Source organism: Fukomys damarensis, unplaced genomic scaffold (genome assembly GCF_012274545.1).
Source record: "Fukomys damarensis isolate Sample0158 unplaced genomic scaffold, DMR_v1.0_HiC HiC_scaffold_15, whole genome shotgun sequence".
In the NCBI taxonomy this organism is placed as follows: Eukaryota; Metazoa; Chordata; class Mammalia; order Rodentia; family Bathyergidae; genus Fukomys; species Fukomys damarensis.
The window spans coordinates 12009758-12035331 of NW_022900927.1; the positions used below are offsets into that span (position 1 = coordinate 12009758).

General features: G+C 36.8%; 1 protein-coding gene across 1 annotated transcript in view; it reads left to right on the forward strand.

Moving 5' to 3' along the window:
• The first annotated feature begins 65 nt into the window (after positions 1 to 65).
• Positions 66 to 25574, forward strand: part of Gxylt1 (glucoside xylosyltransferase 1) — a 44315-nt gene continuing 18806 nt past the window's right edge. The window contains exons 1-5 of the mRNA XM_010640947.3: positions 66 to 127; positions 7653 to 7812; positions 12579 to 12671; positions 20485 to 20656; positions 23111 to 23236. Of these exons, the coding sequence (XP_010639249.1) occupies positions 12619 to 12671; positions 20485 to 20656; positions 23111 to 23236 (351 nt within the window). The 5' untranslated portion in view covers positions 66 to 127; positions 7653 to 7812; positions 12579 to 12618. The remainder of the gene's footprint in view (positions 128 to 7652; positions 7813 to 12578; positions 12672 to 20484; positions 20657 to 23110; positions 23237 to 25574) is intronic.

Consider the following 25574-nt stretch of genomic DNA (forward strand, 5'->3'; position numbering starts at 1 on the left):
TGTTTTTTCGGGTTGTAAATTTTTCTTTTGGAAACAGTTTATTTCAGAACTTACAGGAAGTTAAAAAAAAGCGGTGCGTAGCATGCTCAAGTCGTGTGGGATGGAATGAAGGTATCTTTCTTGACAGGTATGAAGCAGTACAGGGATGGGTTTGCACAAATCACTACCAGAGCTGGAATCAACCGATTTAAGTGGAATAAAAAATTTTTTGGCAACGGTAGATGGGTACTCTTGATTGTGAGCAGCCCCTGGAGAGGACCAACCTGCAAAAGCTTTGATTAGGAGGATGCAGGATTGGCAGAAGGAGGCAGTGCCGCACTGACTGTAAGCTGCTGTGTAGCACCTTGGAGTTGATGTTCATTCCCAGAATCAGAAGTGGACGTTTGGGCAGAGGAACAGCTTGGAAAATTTGAATTATCATGTTTTCTATGATTTGACGACAGTCATACAAGGAAGGTCCTAGGGTATCAAGACTTGTTATTTATAAAAACAGAATTAGTTCCAGAGACAGCCCTCAGTTTTCTGTCCCAGGTGAGGCTGTGACTCGTGCAAAGTGATAGATGGAAACTAAATTGTTTCTGATTTCCTACAGTAATGTGAAGGCTTTAAAGTTATGGAAAAGGAATTATTTATTATTTTATTTTATTTTGGGGTACCTGGGATCGAACTCGGGTTTGTGAGGCAGGCAGAGGAACCACTGAATTAAATCCCTGGCCCAGGAGTTATTTTTATAATGGACAGAATTGTTAGAAAGCAACTCTTTAAACATTTTGACAGTAGACTTTGATATTAACATTTGGATTTGCTAGTGTGCCATGCATTTGCAGGGTGTTGTTTCACATACTTGGTGACGCCTTTGAAGGAATTTGCTTGACTAGCCAATGCTAACAAGATTACATCACTTGAAATTTAGAAAATAGGAACCTCAGTTTAAAAAAGTATTTAATAGAACTAAGTTTGATGTGTCAGCATGCAGTCAACTGATATGCTGTACTTTTGTAGGTGGTCTAAGAGCATATTTCTCATTTTAAGTGTACCTCTAAGGTACATCTAAAGGTGTGTTTTTGTAAAAATGTAGTGAAGAGTGTGGTAACAAGCCTTCTGTGGGATGAAATGGAGACAACATGGAGAAGCTGCATTGTCAAGTTTTTACTTGATAGTATGGTTAAGCAAATTCCTAAACAATCAGAACTGTGTTATTTTGTGCTGCTGGGGACTGAACACTAGGCTTTGTGGATGGTGGGCAAGTGCTGTATCACTGAGCTACATGTTCAGTCCCAAGACTTTTAAAAAAAAAATTTATTTATTTATTTATTTAAAAAAATTTTTTTTAAATTTTTTTGAGACAGGGTCTCACTATGTAGTTGAGACTGAACTGGAACTCACCAAGACTGTTTTAGATGTTACAACCTTCAAAGCCAGGTGTGATGGTGCATGACTGTAATGGCTGTAATCCCAGCACTCAGGCTGAGGCAGGAATTTCCCTGGGATTTCAAGGTCATTCTGGGCCACATAGCTTAAGGACAGTGCGAATTGAATCGTGAGACTTTGTTTCAAAAAACAACTAAACGAAAACAAAGATGCTATTACCAACAGCATCGTTTATAGAAATCTTTTTTTGGCTACCATGGAACCTAGATTGGGTATCTTTAACCTCTTTTTTTAGTTATAAATCATTTGGTCAAGGTCCAAAAAGCAGCAGTAATTGGATTGGGATTAGAAATTATCATTTGGTGTACAAATGCTCCTTAGATAAAGAAAGACAAGAGTCCAGGATGCAGTAGGGACTGAGACTGTGAGGCAAGCCACCATTTTCCACTTTACTGTAGGACTCAGGTATCATTGTAGTCTTGTTTTTTAGACATCCTCCTACCTGAAAGATTAGAATTACTATTTCTCTTTCATTTAAAAACATGGCGTTTAGGTTTATAACCAATAGGGCAAATCTTATAGTAAGTCTTCATTGAACAGAATTGTTGGAAAGAGCCTTCCAACTCCTTAGAAGTAAGAGCTTTAATGTGATAGGAACAATTTTTCAGTGATATCCCTTCTCTAGTATTCTGTTTGAAACCACTATTTTAATTATCAGAAAATGCGAAGGTCTTAGACAGACCTGTGTCTTCAGCCTAGCTTTTGTTGAAATGAGACAGTGACCACATCATTTCACTTCTCTATTCATTGATCTCCTCACCTGTCAATTGTAGAAAAGTTACTGTACATAAATTTTTGGCTATGTTGGGGTATAATTGACAACTAAAAATTGTATATATTGGAGGTATACCATTGGCTGTCTCATACATTTACATTGTGAAATGATCAGCACAATCAAGTTTTTTCACATATCTGTCACTGCATATAGTTACATGTGTGTTGAGAACACTTAATATTTACCATCTTTGCAGATTTCAAGTATATAGTACTGCAATGTTAACTGAAATCATTAATGCTGCAGTTTATTTGATTATCTTAAATTTGTAATAGAATTTTTAGTTGACTAAAATCTAGTAAAACTGTCTTAAGCAAATTGGATGTTTACAGGTTTATATTAGTTCTGGAAGGAGCAAAATTGAAGGGAAAACTATGGATACCAGGACATCCCAAGGGGCCTCAAAGACTAGGCAGCATGCTTATTCCTCACTCAGACAAACTCTGTTCATGGAGTCCTTGTGTTCTTTCCAGTGTTGGGCTCACGAACATCAGTGGTCCAGACCTCTGCGTTGCTGGTTCTGGGCTTCTAGGAGGTCTCTGGAGACAGAATAACACAGTCAGTGTTGGAGAACAGTGGTCTCAGGAGTGGGTGGGGCATTGGGTTGGCAGTAGCTCTTCAGGTACTGAGATTCCTATAAGCTATTCTGTATGTACAGCCTGTAAAGATATCACTAGAAAGGAGCTGTTAGTACCAGGCATTGTACTTGTGCAGAAGGAGTGCACTCATTTTGTGACTTTTCACATTTTAGCCAGAGGGGCGATTAAATTGTTCCACTTCATTGATGCATCTTGATGGCGATTATCAAAATTGCATCCTGTCGTGACTAAAGTTTAGCAAAAGTCAGTGGTAGTAGAAAATCAAGAAACCACTAAAGGCTTCAGTGATAGTATTTCTTTACTGGGGAGGGGTTCTGAGGATTGAATCCAGGGCTTCGCATATGTGAGGCCAGCACTCTATCAGTGATACTATTTCTGAACTCATTCTGCGCTTTGTGTGACTTATTATCACACAAAGAAATGGTCACCTCACTCCTTTTTCAGATCTGGTTAGACTACATAGGACAGTGAACTGTGAAGAAAGTAGAATTATTTCTTGGAGACTCCTTAATCTCTGCTGGGCACCTGTTATTTTCATCATTGATGGCATTTACTTCACACATTTGAAAAGTGCTGTTTAGTGACAAAACAGCATAGACTGGGTAGTATATAAATCACAGAAACTTACCCCTCACAGTTGAAGATGATGGAAATTCATGATCAGGGCCCCAGCAGATTGGGTGTCTCTGCTGAGGGCCCATTTTCTGGTTCATAGATGATGCCTTCTTACTGTGTCCTCGTGGTGTTTCTTGAGGTCAGTGACCTGGCTTTGCCTTCATCATCTCACCTACAAAGCCCCCACCTTCTGACACCATCATGTTGGTGATTGGCTTTTAACATGTGAAGTTGGGGGCACAAACCTTCAGACCACAGCAAGTACTTACAGAAACCTGATGTAGTATTGAATACATACTAGTAGTTAAAATCATATTATTTGTTTTTGAAGAGGAAGCTCATTTGGCCAACCAAAAAGTATGTATTTTTGATTTAGAAATCTTATTTTTAAATATTAAGATAATGATATATGGGTCATACCTACTGAAATAACTTCCCCCCCATATTAACTTAAATTTTATTTATAGTGTATACACCATAATGAAGTTTAAAGTTTTTGTTTGCAAATTAGCTTTTTTATTATATTTCTCTTTATTGTGCATCAAATTTTCTACCAGTTTTTTTTTTTTTTTTTTTAACATTTAGATCTTTAGCTGGGGATGGTGGCACACATACATAATCTCAGAACTCAAGAGGATTGCCATGAGTTCGAGGCCAGCCTGGGCTACATAATAAGTTCAAGACCAGCCTGATTTTAAGTAAATGTCAAGTTGGAAAGCTATCATTGTGAATAGTATTGTTAAGTCCCCTTTCCCCCCCTTTTTTACTGTGTTCCCCAGGTTGACCTTGAATTGTGGACTTAAGTGATCCTCCTTCCAAGCCTTCTGAGTAGCTGGGACCACAAATGCAGATGTGGGCCACTGTGCTTGGCTTGTCTTTATTGTACTGTTGTTTGTTTTGGCAGTACTGGGGATTGAACCCAGGGCCTTTATCCTGAGCCCCATTTCCCAATCCTTATTTAAAATTTTAATTTTGTGAGAGGATACTGCCAAGTTGCCTGGGCTGTTTTCAAACTTGAGATCCTCCTCTCTGAGCCTCTCAGAATGCTGGGTTTTACAGGCAGGGGCTCACTACCATGCCTGACTTGCACCTGGTTTTATACTTTTAAAATCCGGATCATGAATGTCTCAGATTCTGTAATATTATCAAGTACTGAAATATTTGAGATTATTTTTGATCAGATTACCCTTAGAAACTATATAATTTTTTTGAAACTTTATTTTGAAATAAACACAAATTCACAGGAAAATGTAGATACCTCTTATATCCCTCACTTGGTTTCCCCAGTAGTAACAGTTTATAGGACCAGAGTGCAACATGATACACTTTATCAGTCTATCAGTATGCATGATACACTATATCAGTGTATCAATGTAGTAAAGTGTTATAAACCCTGAGGTCGACATGTTAACATTGCATAATCCACAAACCTTATTTGAATATCACTAGTTTTGTATACACTCTTGTGTATGTGTACACTTATGAATTTTATCTTATGTAAATTGTAACTTCCTTTACAATCAGGATACAACTTGTTTCATAAAGGTATTCTATGCAGCCCTTGCTCAGTTTGCTTGTAGATAGCCAGCTAGAACTAGATTCATTAAATCTTAAGAAATTTGACCATGAAATGATAGTAAAACTTTATTTCAGTTTGATTGGCAATGAAATCATTTGTATTTATGGACTTCACTACTTTTGGATGTCAGTGTTTACTGAAGACGTACCCCCTTATCTTACTGTTTTGTTTCATTAAAATTATTGAGTAGAGGTAATGCTATGTTGAATATCTAGTCTTCTACTTTTAGCAGCTACAAGTGAATAATAACCAGAACTTGGATGACTGTCTTTATTTTTCTGGTATTTTTGAACCTTGTATTTGTTGTGGCTTTTGCATCTCTGAAGGTACAGTTGTTGTTGTCTTCATATTGTTTGCTTTTCCTTTTTGCTTCTAAAAACATAGGTATATGAGTTTTTAATGTGAGTTTCTACTTTCTCTTTTAATCTCTGGAGCCATTTTTTTCATACGTGGGAGAATGGATGTTTAGGAATTAAGAAACTAAACAAATAATCTCACTTCTTGTCAGCAGTACCTCAGTGTTTGATGATTTAAAAAAAATATTGTAAGTAGCACATATATATTCTATAGTGCATATGCTCTTATATTCCCAATAAATAAAAATATCATACACACAAACACTATGTGCTTTCTGGTATGGAATTATAATCAAGAAACTTCCGTAAAACTTGACCCTACTTGGCCAGTTCTGTGTGCATAAAGAAATGCTGTATCCGTCATCAGTAAGCCACCATGCCATTTCTCCATCTCCTTTCCCTAGGTAACCATAAGCCTTCCTATCTTCATAGATTTGCCTGTTCTGGGCATTTCACATAAATGAACCAGACAGACTGACTAACAAAACAAAACAAAAAAAAGAAAGAAACATGTAAAACTTGATCCCTCTTGGCCAGTTCTGTCTGCATAAAGAAATCCTGTATCCATCAGCAGTGAGTCACTATTTGATTTCTCCATACCCTTCCCCTAGGCAACCACAAACCTTCCTGTCTTCATAGGTTTGCCTGTTCTGGGCATTTCAGATAAATGAACCAGACAGACTGTGACTTTTGGGACTGGCTTCTTTGACTGTCTGTGTTCAGGCTTCGTCTGCTGTAGCAAGGATCACTGCATTTCATTTCTCTTTATTAACAATAATATTGCATTGAATGGGTATTCCCCATTTTGTTTATTCATTAGCTGATAGGCATTTGATTTTTTTGTCTGCTCTTAATACTAGAATTACGAATATTCATATAGTTTTTCTGTGAACATAAATGTTTTCAGTTCTCTTGAGAATATATAGAACCTAGGAGTGGAATTGGTGTCTACTAAAAACTATTAAATTGTATTCTTTTTTTTTTTTTGGTACTGGGGATTGAACTTGGGTCCTTGAGCTTGCAAGGCAGGCCACTGAACCACTGAGCTAAATCCGTGGCCCTTAAATTGCATTCTTTAAAAGGAAATTAGATCATTGTTTTGATTTGTAACAACTCTAAACATCTTAAGTTTCTAACACCAGATATTTGTTTTTTGCTTGTCAGTCGTCCATGGCTGTGACTGTGTTGTGTATCTTCTCATTCTGGGACCCAAAGGAAGAAGCCATCCTTGCATTGGATTTGTCCAATTTCTTGACATGGTTGAGTGAGAGGCTAGATTGAAATTCACAGTCCTGTTTGATGCTTCTGTTCTGATGTGGTGACTTGGTCACATTCCTTTGGCCAAGCAAGTCACTTGAATCAGGTCAGAGTCAGTGCACGAGGCTGGGGTATATACTTTCTCCTTCAGTGACAGGCAGTTCACACGGTAATGAGCAGAATGTCAACCCTTTTACAGTGAAGGGTGGGGGATGAATAATTACAATAGTCTGCAGCAGAGAGTTAATGGCTACTAAGGAGAAATAAGGGCTGACTGGTGCCAGGAGGTCTTTAGGAACCCCTGAGAGGATGGGCAGCCTAGAGCAGGTGAATGCATATGGAGTTGATGGGAGGCCTGAAGCTGAGGAGGAGACTGAATTTATACTCTTTTTTTTTTTTTGTAACCGGGAATCAAACTCTGGACCTTGCAGTTGAGAGGCAGGCCACTGGTGGAGCCACTGAGCTAAATCCCCGGCCCTAAGAATTTCTACTAATGAGCTTAGTTGTGTTCATTCTTCAGTAGTCACCTGAGGAGGTGAGTGCATAGCTTGCTTCCACTTGTGATCTTACTGGAAAAGTATGTTGTAAGAATGAGTGTAGATGGACATAGGAGTGTGAGTGGATGAACCATATAGTATAGTCTAGCTATAGACTAAACAGGTGAGCCTGTTTCATGTGTGTTTCGTTTCGTTTCGTTTTTCTTTTCTTTTCCTCAATACTGGGGATCGAACTCAGGACCTTGTGCGTATGAAGCAGGAGCAGTGCCACTGAGCTAAATCCCTGGCCCTACTTGTTTTTCTTCTAAGACAAAAGAGGTGCGGGGTGTGATGGTGCACACCTGTAATCCTAACACTTGGAATGCTGAGGCAGGAGGATTGCCTAAAGTTTGAGGCCATCTTGGTCTGTGGAGTGAACTCAAGGCCACCCTGAACTACATAGCAAGACCCTATCTCAAAAAAACAAAACAACTAAGACAAAAGATGTTAATCTATGAGTCAGTTTTTCTAAATTAAAATCTTAGTGTTTGGGTTTAATTGCAGTGTCGACACTTTGGCACTCATCTCTGAAATGTTTGTCATTGCGGAGTATCAGCGGGAACCTGTGCTTACACAACTGGAATAACTGTAATGTGATACAGAGAATGAAGAGATGAGCGACTGTTTTGAGTAGAGGTGCTGGATTTTAGGATCACAGTTTCAGGTAATGACGAGGTCCAGGATTTGCTCTCTTTAACTGAAGGGAAGAGTAAGTACAAGTTATCTAAAGTGAAGAATTGTGGGGTTGGGTGTGGGTTAGGTCTCCTATATTGTAATATCCAAGATGATGCTTTATCATTACTCGCTTGTCAGTTCTGCCCACATCTTCACTGTTGCTTTTGCAGTGTTTGGCCTGTGCATGTGGTTATTCAATAGGTAATTTATTAAGTTATTGAGTAGGTGCATAGAGGGAAGTAGAATTTGGTGTTGAGAGGAGTACTGAGTTAGAGTACTGACTGTTCGGGGAGCACCCAGCATTTGGAAGATGGAAATGGTGCAGGAAGTGGTCCTTTCCCATGGTTGGCAGTTTGTGCTAGCTTTGGGGTGAGACATCAGCTGGGCCTGTGGACCTATGTCCTGTCAGGTGACTTCTCTGTAAGGCCCTGGGGATCCTTGCAACATGGAAATTTGGGTTCAAAGGCTGTTCCAAAAAACAGAATGTGGCACAGATGCCATGCTTTTAAGGCAAGGACCTGGACATTGGCACTGTATTCTACCCCAGTTTGTCAAAGGAGTCAGAGCCCATTTCTGTTCTGGGTGTGGGGAAACCAGCCTGTCCTAGTTACTTACTTCCCTTGTAGCTGGGAGAAAATATCTGACACCCACAGCTTAAGTCAGGAGCATTTTATTTTGGCTCACGTTTCAGTCTATAGTTGGCTGGCTCCAAGGCAGAATGGCATGGCGGACTAGAAGCAACAAGTGGGGGAGTGGCAGGGAAGTGGGTAAACCCTTCCGGGCCATGCTCCCTGTGTCCCTCCTCTTCTGACCAGCTGTAGGCCTCCATTATACAGGAAGCTTCCTGAAGTGCCGCTTATGTGAATGTATGAGGCCCTTAAAGGGACATTTAGACACAAACTGTCACACACCCTGTCTTTTGCCAGAGCATCTGTAACCATCCTTTTTTTTGTGTGTGTGTGTATACCAGGGATCAAACTCAGGACCTTGAGCTTTCAAGGGGCGTGTGTGCTGTTGAGCTAATTCCTGGGCCCTTGTGACCATCTTCAACCCATTATGTTTGGCACCTGATTTGACAGTAGCAAAAATTCAAGGCTTTTAGTGTGGACCAAATCTTCACAAGATTTTTTTTCCCATACCGAGGATTGAACCCAAAAGCATGCTACATCCCCAGCCCTTTTTTATTTTTTTATTTTGAGACAGTGTCTCACAAAGTTGCCCAGGCTGGGCTCATACTGGGGATCCTCCTGCCTCAGCCTCCCAGAATGCTGGGATTATAGACATGTGCCACCCTACCTGACTTAATACTCACTATTCAGTTGTCTAGTACATTGATCTTACTGAATTTTATCCTCAAGTCTGTGATTTATCCATCTTGTACAAACTTGGTTAAAATTTGCCTTGGAGTTTAATTGTAATACCTAGAGGATTCCAAATTTAGAATCTGTCTGAAGGATATACTTGGGGATAGAGAGTTCAAGTGTGCTTATCAGCTCACTGTGGTGTTACTTGATACGCAATGAAGTTTAAGCTGTTTCAGTAACTTCTACATGATGACTGTGGGCACATGAACTCTTTCTAGTCAAATTTTGTGGTAGGTAGGCATTTAAAAGTTTTGGGCATCAAAATTTTAGTGGTGGGTGATTTATTAGTCTTGAAAATTTTATGAATTGTGCTTACTAAACATTTTTTATTGAAGCATTTGATTAAAAATTTTTTTATTAGTACCTTTTTGTAGTACATAATGTCTATATTCCTTGTGGAAGGCTGGTACATATATATAACACATCTTAATTGTTTCATCCCCTTCCTTGCCTGTCCCTCCCCCTCCCACCATCTCTTGATGCCTTTCCGTTTGAGAAAGATCTGTCTCCCTACTTACATTTTGAGTTTCTCACATAAGCTAAGCCATGTAGTATTTAAGCTTGTGTGTCTAACTTATTTCACTTAACATTACTGTCTCTAGGTATAGCCATTTTTGTACAAGTGACTCAGTTTATTATTTATGGCATTACTCCATTGGGTGTAGATAGTACATTTTATTATCTGTCTGTTGAAGCATTTGTAAAAAATGATTTTGGTAATGTTAGGGATAGAACCTTAGATTATGCCTCATGGCATTGTGTTTGTATGTTAGGTCAGTGAGCATCAGTGTTTTGACTTTGTTCATTCATTTGTTTTTTTCAATAGTGAGAATTGAACCCAGGGCCTTTACATTAAGCTAAACTTCAGGCTTTTTTATTTTCCATTTTGAGACAGGATCTTGATTAGTCTCTAAATTGTTTAGACTGGGCTTGAACTTGTGCTGTTCCTGCCTCAGGCTCCCAGAGTGCTGGGATTACAAACCTGGGACAGCATATCTGGGTGGTATCAATGCTTTTGATTAAAAACTCTGCTTTGATTTTTTTTTTTCTTCTTTGGTACTGGAGATTGAACTTGGGACCTTGTGCTTGTGAAGTAGGCAGTGGCCCCACTGAGCTAAATCCCTAGTCCTCTTGTTTTTTTTGAGACAGGGTCTCATTATATAGTCTAGGACATGAAATTCAAGGTCCTACTGCCTCAACCTCTCACATGCTACAGTGACTGGCATGCATCACCATGCCCAGCTTGAGTTTACTCTTGATGCCCCTTGATATAGTTTCTCATTCAGGTCTGACCTTAAGTCTTACCTTGTGTCACGGGTTACAAATTCAGCTTCTGGGGCTGGGGATTTAGCTCAGGGGTGCTGCCACATGTCACAAGGTTCAGCTTCTTAGGCCACTTAAGTGGAGACTTGACTTCTCTCTCTCTCTCTCTTGTTTGTTTGTATTGGGGATCAAACTCAGGACCTAGCACTTGCAAGGCAGGTGTGGTGCCACTGAGGTAAATCCCTGGCCTTGGAGATTCTTGATTAACTAGGCCTGCAACAGATCCTTTATCTGTATTTCTAAGAAGTGAATTTAGGATCAGGCAGATGTGTGAAACTACACATCACAGAGCTGTTTTGTGACAAAGTAAAACTTAGGATGTGAAACAAATGAAACATATGATATTGCTACCAATATATAATTTCAAGTAATTTTTATAGAAAAATTGAATTTCCATCTTCCACTGTAGGAAGAGATTGACAGAGGATATAAAACAATTTAGTTGTAATTATCCTGGAACAAAGGTACATGTTAATTAATATTGATTGTAAATTGTGGATTTGTTGAAATAACACTGCGATAATGTCTGTATCTGAAAGATGAAGATAGTTACCCTACCACATTTGTTGTGAAGCCAAATGGATCAGAGAGCACTTGAATTTGAAAGAACTATGTAAGTGTTAGTTGTTGTTGCTAACCACTAAGTTTGACTTCCTAGTATTAAATGTGATACTTTAATTGTTTTTTTTTTTTTTTTTTTTTTTTTGGTACCAGGGATTGAACTCAGGACCTTGTGCTTGCGAACCACTGAGCTAAATCCCCGGCTAATTGTGATATTTTAGACATACATAACTGTGCCAAGGACAGTGCAGATTTTCTGATAATTAAGTCAGGTTTTATTGTTATGTACATTTTCTTTTCTTGACTTATCAACCTTTTAAATTAAGGTAAACAACTTTGTGCTGTGCTAGAAAATGTTGTCCTTCAAAGGAAAACCATATTACAATGCAGCTTTTTTCTGTTGATATTTAATTTTTAACTTTGTAGTTCTTTGTGCAATAATGTATGGAATTACTTAATAGCATTTTAAAAACCAGCAGTATGGGGCTCTTTTCCCAGAGATTCTGATTTAATAAGTCTGGCATGGGGCTCTCTGATTTTTATTCTGCTTTCGGGGTTCAGAACTCCTGCCTTAGACTGTTGACATTTGGGAGAGGTGTTATCACAGGTTTTTGCAAATTTAAAATTTCATAGACCTTTTAATTTAAGAATGATAACTAACGATTTATAGTGAGAAAAAACAAAGCGCATGGTCCTGAGACAGTAAAGTGGCCTAGGTTAGTGACTCTCCCAGACTTCATACAGTCTTATTTTCATACCCAGGCCCCATCTGTAGTGAATTTTAGATGTTTGTTTTGAAAAGGAATGAAAACGAAAAATATTTTTTTTGTAACATGAGGGTTTTTCTTTTTTTCTCTTAGCTCTAACCTCATCCTAAGAAAAAAGACCATATTTGACCTTTTGATTTAGCTTGTAAAATGCAGTGAACCTAGATAATATAAAAATGAGCTGAGGGCCAGGGATTTAGCTCCGAGGTTCCACTGCCTGTCTCTTTGCTTCGCAAGTCCAAGGACCTGAGTTTGATCCCTGGAACCAAAAAATAAAAATAAAAATGAGCTGAACCATGACTGTCAGCATGATTTCTTATTTTTATTAGTTCAAAACACCATACAGAGAGCTGGGGTTGAAAATTAATATAAAAGTATATAGCGGTCTTTTTTTCCCATTCTGCCAGTATTTGTGATCTTTTTATTTTGTTTCAGTATAAGCACACTTAAAAAAAAAAAAAAGGATTTGTCCTAGGGTAATATGCTTAGTTTATGAAGAAAAAAATTTAAACATACTGTATTTTGTGTGCCACCTGAGGAAGTTCTTAATATGTCAAGAGAGCTCCTGATGTTAGGAGAAAGCAGTTTTCTAAAAAAAAAAAAAAAAAAGTCAAGTTACCAAAAGTAACATGGATTTACAATTTTTTTGCTGTAAAGAACAGTATGTTGTTAGTGACTGTCTTGTTAGTTTTCAACTAAAGTACTCACATAGGACTCTTATTTCTGTCTCACCCTGTCAGGTGTAAAGCGTCCACTCTGTGTTACTGGAATCCCTATTGGATGCTGCCCTCTGATGTTTGTGGAATGAACTGCTTTTGGGAAGCTGCATTTAGGTAGGCACTTAGTATTTAAATAGTAGATCAGTGTAGGTAAGATTAGTAAGTAATAAAAGATTTGGCTGTAATAGGATATAAAAGTTGCTTTTTCTATAATTTAACATTATCATACAAGTAAGGAATGCATTTTCTCATTGGGTTTTCTGTTCCTTTTACTCATTTATAGTTATCACTATTTTTAGTACATTCTGCGTATATAAATAAATGCTTTAAAAGATTTATAGATGTTAAGATGAACCATTCTTAGGGGAATTTATGATTAATTTATACATATATTCATTTATCTAATTTAAAGCTAGTGTACTGAAGAAACATTTTGGTGGATGGAGAAGTATGAAAATATATTAATTGTTAGATTGATTATTGGAATGGAAGGGTTAAAATATATAGATTTATAAAGGAGCACATGACATGACATTATTTGTCGGTTACTAAATTGTTTGGCTTTGTTGCATCTGAATAAATGAGGCATTGGATCAGCTGACTTCTTTGGTTCCTTCTTGCTCTAATATTCATTCAGTAAGAAATAACTTGTTATAGGAGTGAGATCAGGCAGTGGTTCTCAGACTGTCTCCCGGAGGGGAGTGTGGGGTTAGTCAGCCTAAAATGCCCTTTCCCAGAGTAAATATTTTTGCAAATCATCCATCTTTATGATTCATTTAAATTTTAATTCTGTTCTATTTGTCACTTTGCTATGTGCTAACCATCAAATTATTGAGTCAGGTTAATGTAGTTCCATCCTTCTGGAGCTATGTTCTAATGTTTACAGTAGTTAACCTGAGATTATAGCAGAAGCTGACCAAGTTGTAGCTATGAGGAATCATCTTAAGGCATCAGCCAAGGCTTTCTATAGGGAGCATGTAGATGACGGAGGAAGTTAGCCAGGTTCAAGGACAGGAGGTCAGGGGTTCTAGGTAGGAAGCATTGCAGTTAAAAATTCTTAAATTTTAAACTTTTATTTAAACTAATGTTTTCTTCATATGGTACGATGTGGTATGTCTGGTATGAAATAATTATATCAAGTTACTGTTTCCATCACCTCACATATGTATCTTTGTAGTGATATGTGGTCTTTTTCTTAGCAGTTTTGAAATAAACATTATTGTTAGTTGTGGTCACTTTGATGTGCTTGTACCTTGAAAACATATTCCTTCTGTCTGTACTACTTTCCTCTGGTATCCACTGTTCTATTCAGTTCTCTAAGAGCTGCATTCTTTCTGTTTATTACATGTAATTTTAAAATTCTTGTATTCTCATTATATTATTCATTCCATGAACAAATAATAGGGGATAATTGAAATTAGATATTTTAATTACATGGGTGTTAAAATATTACTATGGACCATCCCAAGTAAGAATATTCCAATTTTTAAAAAACTTTTAAAGATTTGTTTGATCAAGGAATGATATATGTACCAATTCCCCCAAACAGATATTAAGCATTATGTATCACAAACATAAACTTTACAACAAAAAAACACAAATCAAGATCTGAACAAATAGAAACTCACCACCATGCTATAGGATGGGAAAACAATGATGTCAAGGTGACATAAAGATATTCAAAAGATACCAATTGCATGTACTTAAAAAAAGGAAATTTGGTCCAGTTGTAAAAAAAAGAACAGATAATCTTAGCATTCAGTTTGCTTATAATTTTTGAAAATTAGGACTTCATATTTTTTACTCTTAAGAAAATTTGCTAATGGTAAACAGGTACCCTTTGCCTTGCAACCTTTAATTGAAACCTGGGTAAACTTGAAAACTTCTGTGTGCTCTGATTTATAAAAGGCTGACCTTTTGTAAATCACAGCATGAATAATCATAGTCTTCCTTCTTCCTTGACTTCAAGACTACTCTAGGGAGCCAGGCGCAGTAGTGGACACTTGTAGTCCTAGCACTGTGGGAGGCTGAGGCAGTGGATCATGGGTTCAAGCACAGCCTGGACAAGTTAGTGACTTAACAAGAGTCTGTTTCAACATTAAAATTAGGAAGGGGTTGGGTATGTATCTCAGTGTGAAGGCCTTGGGTTTAATCCCTAGTACCAAAGGAAGAAGGAGTAATTCCTGTTACTATCGTCTTTGATGTTATGTTATACCTGGTACCAGGGGCCCTTATTTAGGCATTGTGTTCTTCTAAGAGCTAACTTTACCAGTTTGAATTCATTATATAATTTGATCAGGTCTTAAAGGGGAGTCACTTCCTCCCAATTGATTTATTAGGCAGCAAACATAAAACAAAAACAACCACACCTTCTATCATAAGTGTTTTCATCATTTGTATACACATTATGCTTTCATTGTTATATTTCTAAGTTTAAAAGTTTGATACTTTTCCCATGAAAGGAACAGTATCATAATTACCATACTAATGACTGTATGCCATACCACTGAGTTTCAGAAAGCCTTTTATGCTTAGATCTTTTCCCTTGTATTTAGAACTTAAATAATTTGTATCTGCATTTACTGTGTTTTCTGTTTGCTCTCATCTCTTCTGAGTATTTTATTCTTAAAACCAAGCCAAACACAAACTCTCCTCAAGAACTTGTTCACAACTCTTTCTTTAGTATCACCTGTTTATTCTCTTTCTCTTTGCCAGGAAACTTCTTGTAAAAGTATCCACCTTGCTTTTTATATGCCACTTATAAAAATTCAAATGTTTGTGAAAAGATTGAATTATGTCATTAAATTGTTTTCTAGGGACTATGCAGTTAGAGATTTAAGCCTGTACTTGCATTAAATGGATTTACTGGGATCACCATAACCTTTTTGTTTTTTGGTACTGGGGATTGAGCTCGGGTCCTTGCACTTGCAAGGCAGGCGGTGGAACTACTGAGCTATACCCCTGGCCCTCACCATAATCTTTTGCATTACTATTGGCAGTTATCATTTTACCACATATTAGGGTAAAATGATAAATTATTATTGATTTATTTCATTGAATTTGTTTCCTACCAAGTTTTTAATGGTTATTTTGTGAACTCTTAGAACAGTATGCTCCATTTTTGCCATTGATATTTTCCTAATTCGTTTTGTCATTATGCAAACTCAATTTAAAAATTGTTATAAAATACTCATATACTAATTTTTCTGTGACTTGAACTTTTTTTTTTGTACCAGGGATTGAACTTGGGTCCTTGCGCTTGCGAGGCAGGCCACCGAACTGCTGAGCTAAATCTCCGGCCCTGTGATTTGAACTTTTAAAAATTAGCTCTTTAAAAAAACATAGCTCTTTAAAATATGTAATCTTCTGTGGTCATAAGTGGATTTAATGTTAGTAGTATTGTCTTCTTCCATGTTGTCATACTTTATTTTTTGGTACAGGGAATCAGCGGAGGGCCTTGTGTTTGTCAGGCAGGCGTTGTGCCACCGAGCTACATTCCTGGTCCATCGTACTAGTTTTTTTTTTTTTTTTGGTACCAGGGATGGAACTTTGCGCTTGCAAGGCAGGCAAAAGAACCAATGAGCTAAATCCCTGGTCCTTCCATCATACTAGTTTTAAGAGATATATTTTTATGGATTATTTTAATTTATATCTTATAAGTTAATGTTTATTTTTCATGTTGAATTTTTAGCTTTTCTTTTTATGCTTTTGTGTAAAATCTTAGAGGTTTCTTTTTGAGGTTTCATATTTTGAAAGTGATTTATTTTCGATTCTTTGAAGTAGTGTAATTCAGTGCAACTTATTTTAAAAGATTGTTTTCTTTTGTATTTCTTTTAATAGATGGTGTAACACAATGTTTTGATCACCAGCAGGGCTTAGAAGTGGTTTTCATGAACAAAATACCAGTTTTCATTTTTTTTTTTTTTTGTAGTTATGTTAGAATTTAGCAAAATAACACAACTCTTTACAGTGCAAGGGAATTTTTTAAAAAGCCGTACATTAAAGAAATTACTGTGTTTTAAAACACAGTTTTCTGGTTTGTTCAACTACAAAGTTTTCATTCATGGACCCAGGTCGTGGTGGTGCATGCCTACCATTCCAGCTGAGAAAGGAGGATCCGAAGTCTGAACCCATCCCGGAAAATTTAGTAACTTTAGGGAGACCTTGTCTAAAAAAAAAAAAAGTGAAAAAGGGCTGGGGATGTAGCTCAGAGCAGAAACCCCAAGTTCATTCCCTCTGGGGGTGGCTCAGGAGGAGGGGGCTGCATTCATGGTAGTAATTTGTTGGTGAGATTGTTATTTGAAACTTAATTTGCTTAGTGTGACTTTATTTATTCATTAAAATGCTATTCTAAATGTTATATGAGTTTTAGGGAGTCTAATAATAAGCTAGAAAGACAAAGTGGAATATATTCATGCTGTTAAAAAAAAAGAACAGTAGCGAGGTGTAGTGGAGTGTGCTGAGGATTGGCATGAGTTCCAGCAATGTGAGTTCAAGTTTCAGCTTGAATTACATAGTGATACCCTGTCTCAAAAAGGGATGTGTGTGGGGGAGTTCTAATTACTATATAGCAGAAATTTACTTAAAGAGGATATTCTGAGCCTTAAAAATCCATTCGTAGTATTAGTATTAGAATTTGTTATTCAAAACATTCTTTAAGGACTCTTTTCCTGATTTACCCCACTCAACATTTTACTTTGTTAGGGCTCACTCATGTGAAGGCTACAAGAATATTACAATTGGCACATCGTACACTCTTCTAGACTTTACTTGCTAGTAACATTTTGACACTTTTTTTCTCTCCATAGACAGCTGCAGCCATGATATATATATACGTATATGTATATGTATATATATATATATACATACGTATATATATACATATATATATATATATATATATATGTATATATATATATTTAGCATGTGTCTCCTGAGAACAGGGATGTTTTCTAGTGTGACTGTCGTAAAATTTTACCTCAAGTTGTTTAGCACTGATGGATTATATGTTCCTGTTTATATTTCCTTATTTTCCTGTTGAGTCTTTTAGGTGTTTTCATGTGCATTCAGGGTCCAGTCGAAAGTTACACTGCATTTAGTTGTTGGATCTAGGTTAGCCTCCTTTATTCTAGAACTATAGGGGTACAGTTAATACTGTCTTTTGTTACATAGTATTTTTGTTTTGTTCAGCACAATGGTCCCTAATTTGAATCTTCCCCTTAATGATTAGATTGAGGATTTTGGTAGTTTTGCTGTATAGGAGATCTGTTTTCTGGTCATTCAGGAACCAGCTGATGTCATGCTTAATATTATTAAGTTTATCATGCAGTTAGGATGACTTTCTCATGTTTCTACACAGTAGTAGCATCTTTATCCCCTTTTAATACATGAGAAAATGCTTGTTTCTATGTGGTTTTAAATCCAGATTATTACAGAGATGATTGCAAAATAGTGATTTTTGTAATTCATTCTTTATTTATTGGTTATTGTTCACTTTTAAAGAAGAGCTCTCTCCATAACTCCTTTACTTACAATTATTTTACAATTATGGATTCATTTTTTAAAATTTAATGTGTGGCTCATTACAGTCACACTTTTGATGCTCAGGTTATGCCACCTTCAACTCTGGGAGCCCGCTAGTAATGTTTTGAAGAATCTGAAAGATTTCTTCTGATCTTACAGAAAAACAGATTTGACTTTAAACTGTCCGTTTGGATAACATTTCTTTCAATCCATAGTTCATACTGTGATTAAAATATAGCACATTTTTAGAGTCCCTGACAAGATTACACCATTCATTTGGGGCTGAAATTATCTGAATGACTAAATCCCCATGACTGTTTAGGTTTTAGTTAGTGCCTCCTGAGTACAGAAGCTTACTTTAGATTTCATTGAGTTACAGTTGATTTTCCTGTCCTTGGGATCTAGAAACAAGCATGGTAGGCAGAGATCCCTCTAAAGTGTTTCCTTTTGTCAGTTTACATGTTGGAGTCTGTACCACATATAATGGTTTTTTTTTTTTTTTTTTTTTTTTTTTTTTGGTACTGGGGATTGAACTTGGGTCCTTGCGCTTGCAAGGCAGGCCACCGAACCACTGAGCTAAATCCCGGCCCCTAATGTTTTTTTTAAATGGGACATTTATGAGAAAAGCAAATTCACTGTCCTTGACTGTGTCCCTGTTAGGAACTGGTAAAAAGAGCTCTGGTAGCAGGACTAAAGCAGCCCTTGCTAAAACGCCTGGAAGGAGCTCCTGAAACTGATTTTAGAGGAATTTATTTTCCTCTTGAGGAACATTTTGCTTTCTTTCTTCAGGTTTATTGTACTCCTTATCTCTGTACATAGAGGATTCTGAGGAAAACAGCATATGACTGATACAGTTTGTTTTTAAATCTTTTTTTTTGGCTTTTGATGTTGTAGGATCTAGTTATAGGCCAGATAAGCCTATAAGACATTCAAAGACCGTGATATTTTAATGAAGGCATTTTTACCACCCCGAGAAGTGGGCGTTGGAGGCAGTGAGTGACTGGGAAGGTTCCATCACGTTGCTGTGATGTCTTGATGGACTTTTCCTTAACTTGTGTCACTGTGGTGGAGATAAGCTGGAATCATGTGCCCCTCGTCAGAGATAAGCCTAAGCTCCCTCTATGGATAATGGTTTCTGTGTTTAGGAATTGATGAGTGTAATGGAAGAGAGAGGAAGAGAAGGGGTGGAACGTGCATCTGAGGGTAGAGGAACCACTTCCAGCTGGGGCTGTCTTGGAAATGAAGAGAGACTTCAGAAGATCCCAGCCGGCACTGAGTAGCAGTGCAGTGAGATGTGCAGGCTCCTGCAGCCTCTGGCTGCACTGCTGCTCCATGCAAACGAAGCCCATGCCATCACTGGGCCTTGGGGTTTTTCTTCCAACAAGATGTGACAGTGTTCTGCTCTTGCGTTTTCAATCATGTTTATAAATGTTTATATCTTACTGAATATTTAATAAAAGGAACTGAATGTGTGTCAGTGAAAAAACTATGTGAAGAAAATTTCTTATAAATCAGCATAGTTTTAAGACCAGATTTTTTTGAGGTATTTATGGATAAAATTATGATGATTTGTTTCAGAGTGATCTGTTGGTTTGTAGATGGTGTAGGAAGGGGTTTTAGTTGACATAAGAATGTATTAAAGGGCTGGGGGATTTAGTTCAGTGGTTCCAGGACTGCCTGCCTTGCAAGTACAAGGTCCCGAGTTTGATCCCTGGTACCAAAAAAAACAAAAAACAAAAAACAAAAACAAAAAAACAAAAAACAAAAAGCAAAACAATGGGTTAAAATTCTTTTTTAAAAAAATTGAACGGAAGACTTTCAGGTCACTGAAATTTTGTTTCATGAGCGAATTAAGCCCTCTTGCCCCAAGCATGAGTCATGAATTAACTCTTCTCCTATGCAGCCACCATGGTGCTGCTCTTGGGAGGGTGGAGAAAGTGATCCTTTTTTTGTGTGTTGAGTGGTCCCTACTGAGACGCATTGGTCGAGAAAGACTTACTGATAGTATAGAAATACATGCTTGATTCAGCATTATAATGTTTTGTAGTTTGGTGTATCTTTGCTTCTTAAAGTTTTGAACTCATGCCCCACCCCCATCTGTCTTTTTCTTTCTTTCAGACAGGGGACAGGGTCTCTCTAGTTCAGGCTGGCCTTGAACTCACAGTGATCCACCTGCCTCAGCCTCCCGAGTGCTGGGATTACTGGCATGTGCCCCCACACCTGGTTTGAACTTTTTTTTTTGGTGCCGGAGATCGAACTTGGGACCTTATGCTTGGGAGCCAGGCAGTGGCATCACTGAGCTAAATCCCTGGCCCTGAACTTCTGTTTTTTAACACGGGGAAAATAACACATTATGTAGACATGTGCTAATGCTGTTAGAAAATGTGTTTTTCTTTTCCATTAGGTATAGTTTAAAAATACAGCCTATTGAGAAAATGCACCTTGCTGTGGTTGCCTGTGGTGAAAGACTGGAAGAAACTGTGACCATGTTGAAGTCAGCTCTCATTTTTAGCATCAAACCTCTTCACTTCCATATTTTTGCTGAAGATCAACTGCATGATAGCTTTAAAGCTAGAGTAAGTATTTATAGAGACTTAAGGCTGGAGAGTTAAATATTTAGGTGTGCTTTAATAGAGTATTTTATTATTACCTTGATCAAGATTGTGTAGTCTGTACTCTGCCTTCTTTGGGAGGGTGGAGAATGTTTCTTGTAAATTTTCATCTTGTGTCGAGATCTAGAATGTAAGAGTAAGATTTTATTTCTTTCTCACTTAAAAGTAGGCACAGTGAGTTACATGGCAGATCTTCATCCTTATGAACTATTTTTTTTCTGATTGTGTCTGAGCCATTTCCTTCCTTTCTCTTTCATTCTCTGCCTTGCTCCCTCTCTCTCTCATTCCCTTCCTCCCTCCGTTCTTCCCTCCCCCCTTTCCCTCTCTTCTTTCCCATTGTTTGATACTAGGAATTAAACCACGGCCTGGTGATGCTAAGAAAGTGCTTTATTTCTCAGCTGCAACCTCAGCACGGCTGAGCCCATTTTCAACATGAGGCTTCTTCCTCATGGTGCAAGATAGCTATTCATGATCCTGCCATTACATTTGTATTCATTCCACCCTAAGAGAAGGACAGCGTCTTCCTTCTCTTTAAGGAAATTGTACACAGGTAGTCGTGACTTTTCTGCCAATATTCCATTGGTTTCAATTTAGTCATATGACCATACCTAGGTGTTTGTGAGGATAGAAATATACTTTTTAACCAGGGTAGCTTTGTAACCTCCTTAACAACAACAAAATTTTAATTCAAGAATTGGAGATTAGAGGCCGAGAAGAGAACATAGAAGAGAAAAAAATTTGCATGAAATCTCACTACCTTGTGTTCTGAGATGATGGTAGAGATGATGTTACTAACTCTTCTCCTCCACTAAATCAAGTATTCAAACTGACTTGGATTTTTCTACATGGTCCAAGTTTTAAAAACAGGTTTGTTTTGTTTTTTTAAGTTCATTTTGGATGTTGGAAAAAATACACCTTGTTATCTCAGGTCTGCCAAAATCTTTGATTCTAAAAGGTAGAAATGTTTACTTAAACTTTAAAAATATTTCCAAATGTATGTATTTTTGTAATCTTGATCTCTTTTTTGAGATTTTTATAAAATAATAGAGGAATTAATTTTGTCTGAGAGGTTGAAAGAATAGTAACAGGTTGCTAACTATGAAAGAATAGTAACAGTAACTAACTGTAAAAGCCTTTAAAAATGTAATAAAAAATGTGCTGGGGATTTAGTTCAGTGGTTCCACCACCTGCCTTGCAAGCACAAGGACCAGAGTTCAAACCCCAGTACCAAAAAATAAATAAATAAAACATCCTTTGTACTTTCGTTTTCAATTTGGATCTTCTTTGACTTTAATAATCAACACTAACAGAATTGGCTTTTACTTTTGATGAATGATTTCAAATATTTGATAGAACATGTTTTTAATAGTAAAAGTAACAAAGTATTAAATGACAAATGCCAAAGGTTTCATTTTGAATTTGGTATTAAAATGATATTTAAGTGATTTATAAGTCAGGAAGGAAAATAAAAGTGCTAGTCTTAAAGCAATAGAGACACTAAAACAGTATTGGGATAAAGGTATTTCCTTAAACTATGCTGAAAGATATTATTTTAAAAATTACTTGACTATAGTCATAACTCAAAAAGAGATTTTCTTCAGCCTTATACATGAATTATTTAGTTTTTTTCCTTCTTCTGCAGATTGTTTCTGAGTGCTTTTCAGATAATTTGAATTAGCAGTTCTAAGAGCAGACCTGGAGGCCTGTGACTGGTCCTAGCTGCTTGGGAGGCTGAGGCATGAGGATCACTTGAGCCCAGGAGTTCATGGCCAGCTTGGGCAACATAGTGAGGCAATCTGTAGAAGCAACAATGATATGTAATACTTAACTGAATTTTAAACAGTTCAGTGTCTTGTGATGCATTCATGATACTGAAGCGTCTCATAGATTTTAGATATGTTGCTTTTTGTAATGATTTTTAAAAAAATTGACATCATATATTTACCAGAGTATTTTAGTATCAGGAATAGCAGTGCACATTAATACTATGCATAAATGGAGAAATTTATATTAGTTTGACTTTGAATATCAACATTTTTATTATATCATATACTGTGGTAATGTAATTTTGCTTAATTTTTCTGGTTTTAATTTATGTGGAGATTGAGAGAATTTGCATCGGTAAAGTTACGGAGAATGAATGTTTGCAAGGTTCTTGCAGCTTTCTGATGTTTTGACTCACTCTGATGACTTCCACTATTTCTTTAATTTTAATGGTGAAGTTTTACTGAAATATTATTATGATTTTTAGATTTTAATGAAAATAAAAGTACTGGCAAACAAGAAAATCTTGCCCCTAACTGTTCAACACAAAATGTGTGTGGTCGCAATTTTTAGCTCTTTTGTTTTGTTAATTGTTGGATTATATTACAGGAAAAATGAAAGTGAGACAAATCTAATTGATTTTTATTTTTTTAGCTTGACAGCTGGTCATTTCTACAGACATTTAATTATACATTATATCCCATTACATTTCCAAGTGAGAATGCAGTGGAGTGGAAAAAGCTCTTTAAACCATGTGCTTCCCAGAGATTATTCTTGCCAGTAAGTTTTTTTTTTTCCTCTTGATTTTTTGTTTATTTGTTTGAATTTGAAATTTACCTAAGTTTCTGAAGAGTTACATAAGCTTAATTAAATAAACAATAATATTTGGGAAATATAATAATATGGGACAAAATTCCCATAGAGAGGTAAAAGCTATAATAAAAATCTTGCTAACAAATATTTGGGGCCAGCTGTATAGCTTAGTGGTAGGGCTCTTGCTTAGTATCTGTCCCTAACTTTGTTTCTTGTAACTGTTAAGTGGATTAAAACAACCCTAGCATATTAAGAATATAGTTTACCAAATCCAGAATATCAGTTAGATTTAAGTTACAATTTTTTTTCTGGTATCAGAATTGAACTCAGGACCTTGTGCTTTTGAGGTGGGTGCGGAACCACTGAGCTAAGTTACAATTCTAATAGTCCAGTTTGCCTACCCAGTATCTTTGATGCTGTGCTTAAAATTGTTTGATCCTAGAATCTTGCTCAGTCTTCCTTTCCATTATAAAAAGCACACAAGTAAGAGACTGAGATTGGCAAAAAAAAGTTAAAATATTTTAGGCTTTGTAAGTTTTAAAAATAAGATTATGTTGAATTATTGCAGTGTCGCATTCATTTAATTAGTGCGTGTTTATTTTCTGCCTGTCAGTTGCGCTGAAGAGTTGGCTATGTGTAGGGATGAATGGGAAGGACAGGGCTCAGGCTTTTTGCACTCTCTTATGGAGGAGAAAGCTGTTAAACAAGTAGTCATGCAGATGAACTCCAGAAAAACAGCAAGTGATTAAAGAAAAGTATGAGATTATGGGCATTTCTCTGTCATTTTGTTCTACTTTACTGACAAGTTTAATTGTTGATGTTGTACTATGAAGTTTGTCAGCTTACTTATTTATATGATCTGGTTAAATTCCTAAATGGAACCATGTACTTGAAACCTCTCTGATTGTTCTCATACTTTATTATTACTTGTGCATTTTTTTTAACCAGGTTTAAGTAAATTGATACTTTATTTTTCCTAATGATAAACCTTTTTGCTGAGCTGCTTTTCCTTTAAAATAGATGAAAAGGACCAAAGTAAACTATGCCCCCGTCTTCTTCCTCCAAAACAAACTATGGAAAAATAGTGACACGGTTATTGTATAACGATGTGTCTGACTTCTGTTGAGCTTTAGCTCCCAGAGGTGAACTCAAAGCTTCATGCAGCATCTTCCCTATTTGCTAAGAATATAGTAGTCTATGAACAGATGGTGTACCATGGTACAGAAACAATGTTCATAATAAAACAAGACAGACATAATCATTCCCCTTTAATTGAGATCATTGAGAGCCAATGAACATCCTTACTCAGGTTCTACAGTGAACCATCAGACTTTTCCTCAGTCTGACATTATGTTCACTGAGTGAACTAAGGGAGGAATGAGGCGATTTATGTCTAGTAGCTACTATTGAGGCAGTGGCTTCAGTTGATTAAAGTTGTAGCAGCTTTGGAAAGTGTAGCAGAATGGAGATCAAGCTGTTGTTCCCATATTCTTACATAAAAAGATATAGATTAATCTCAGCATTAAATCTTGCTATTATTCCCTGATAGCTAGTAAATTAAATTTGTAGGAATCAGATTCTAAATTTGGTAGATAAGAAAGAATAAAGATTACCCTGAATGTACATGTTGGAGACTTAACTTCTCTCTGCTAAGGCAATTCTTTTTTTTTTTTTTTTTTTGAGACAGGGTCTCACTATATAGTTGAGACTGACCTGGAACTCACTATGTAGCCCAGGGTGGTCTCGAACTCACAGCAATCCTCCTGCCTCAGCTTCCCGAGTGCTGGGATTAGAGGTGTGCACCACCACACCTGGCAAAGGCAATTCTTGTCTTCATCCTTGCCAAGTACATGTTTCTGTTATTTATTAGCAGATAATATGCATAGAAATAAGACTGTGGACTCCAGAACTGGATGGTCTGGGTTCTGTTTTGGTGCTAGCCACTTAACTAATTGATACGAAAATGTAAAAGTGCTAGTGTTACAGGCTGAGGGCAGAAATTCAGATCATCATTTGTATTGATATATTTCTGTATTTACCTCAGGAAATTAGAATCTGAGATATAAATCCTCCTGAAGTTAGTATTGTTTTCCATTATGAAAAATATTTCCTCCCTGATCCATGAGATTAAGGTTTTATTCCAATTACAGATATTAAGCTTTATGTTTTGTTTTTTCCTAGCTTTTCTTTAAAAGTTGAGTCAGGATAGTATCTTTATGCATACTGATATACTGTAAATGATAGATTTAGGGCAAATTACTCTGCTTTAAAAATTAATGTAAATGAGCTTAACTCTTCAGTAGGT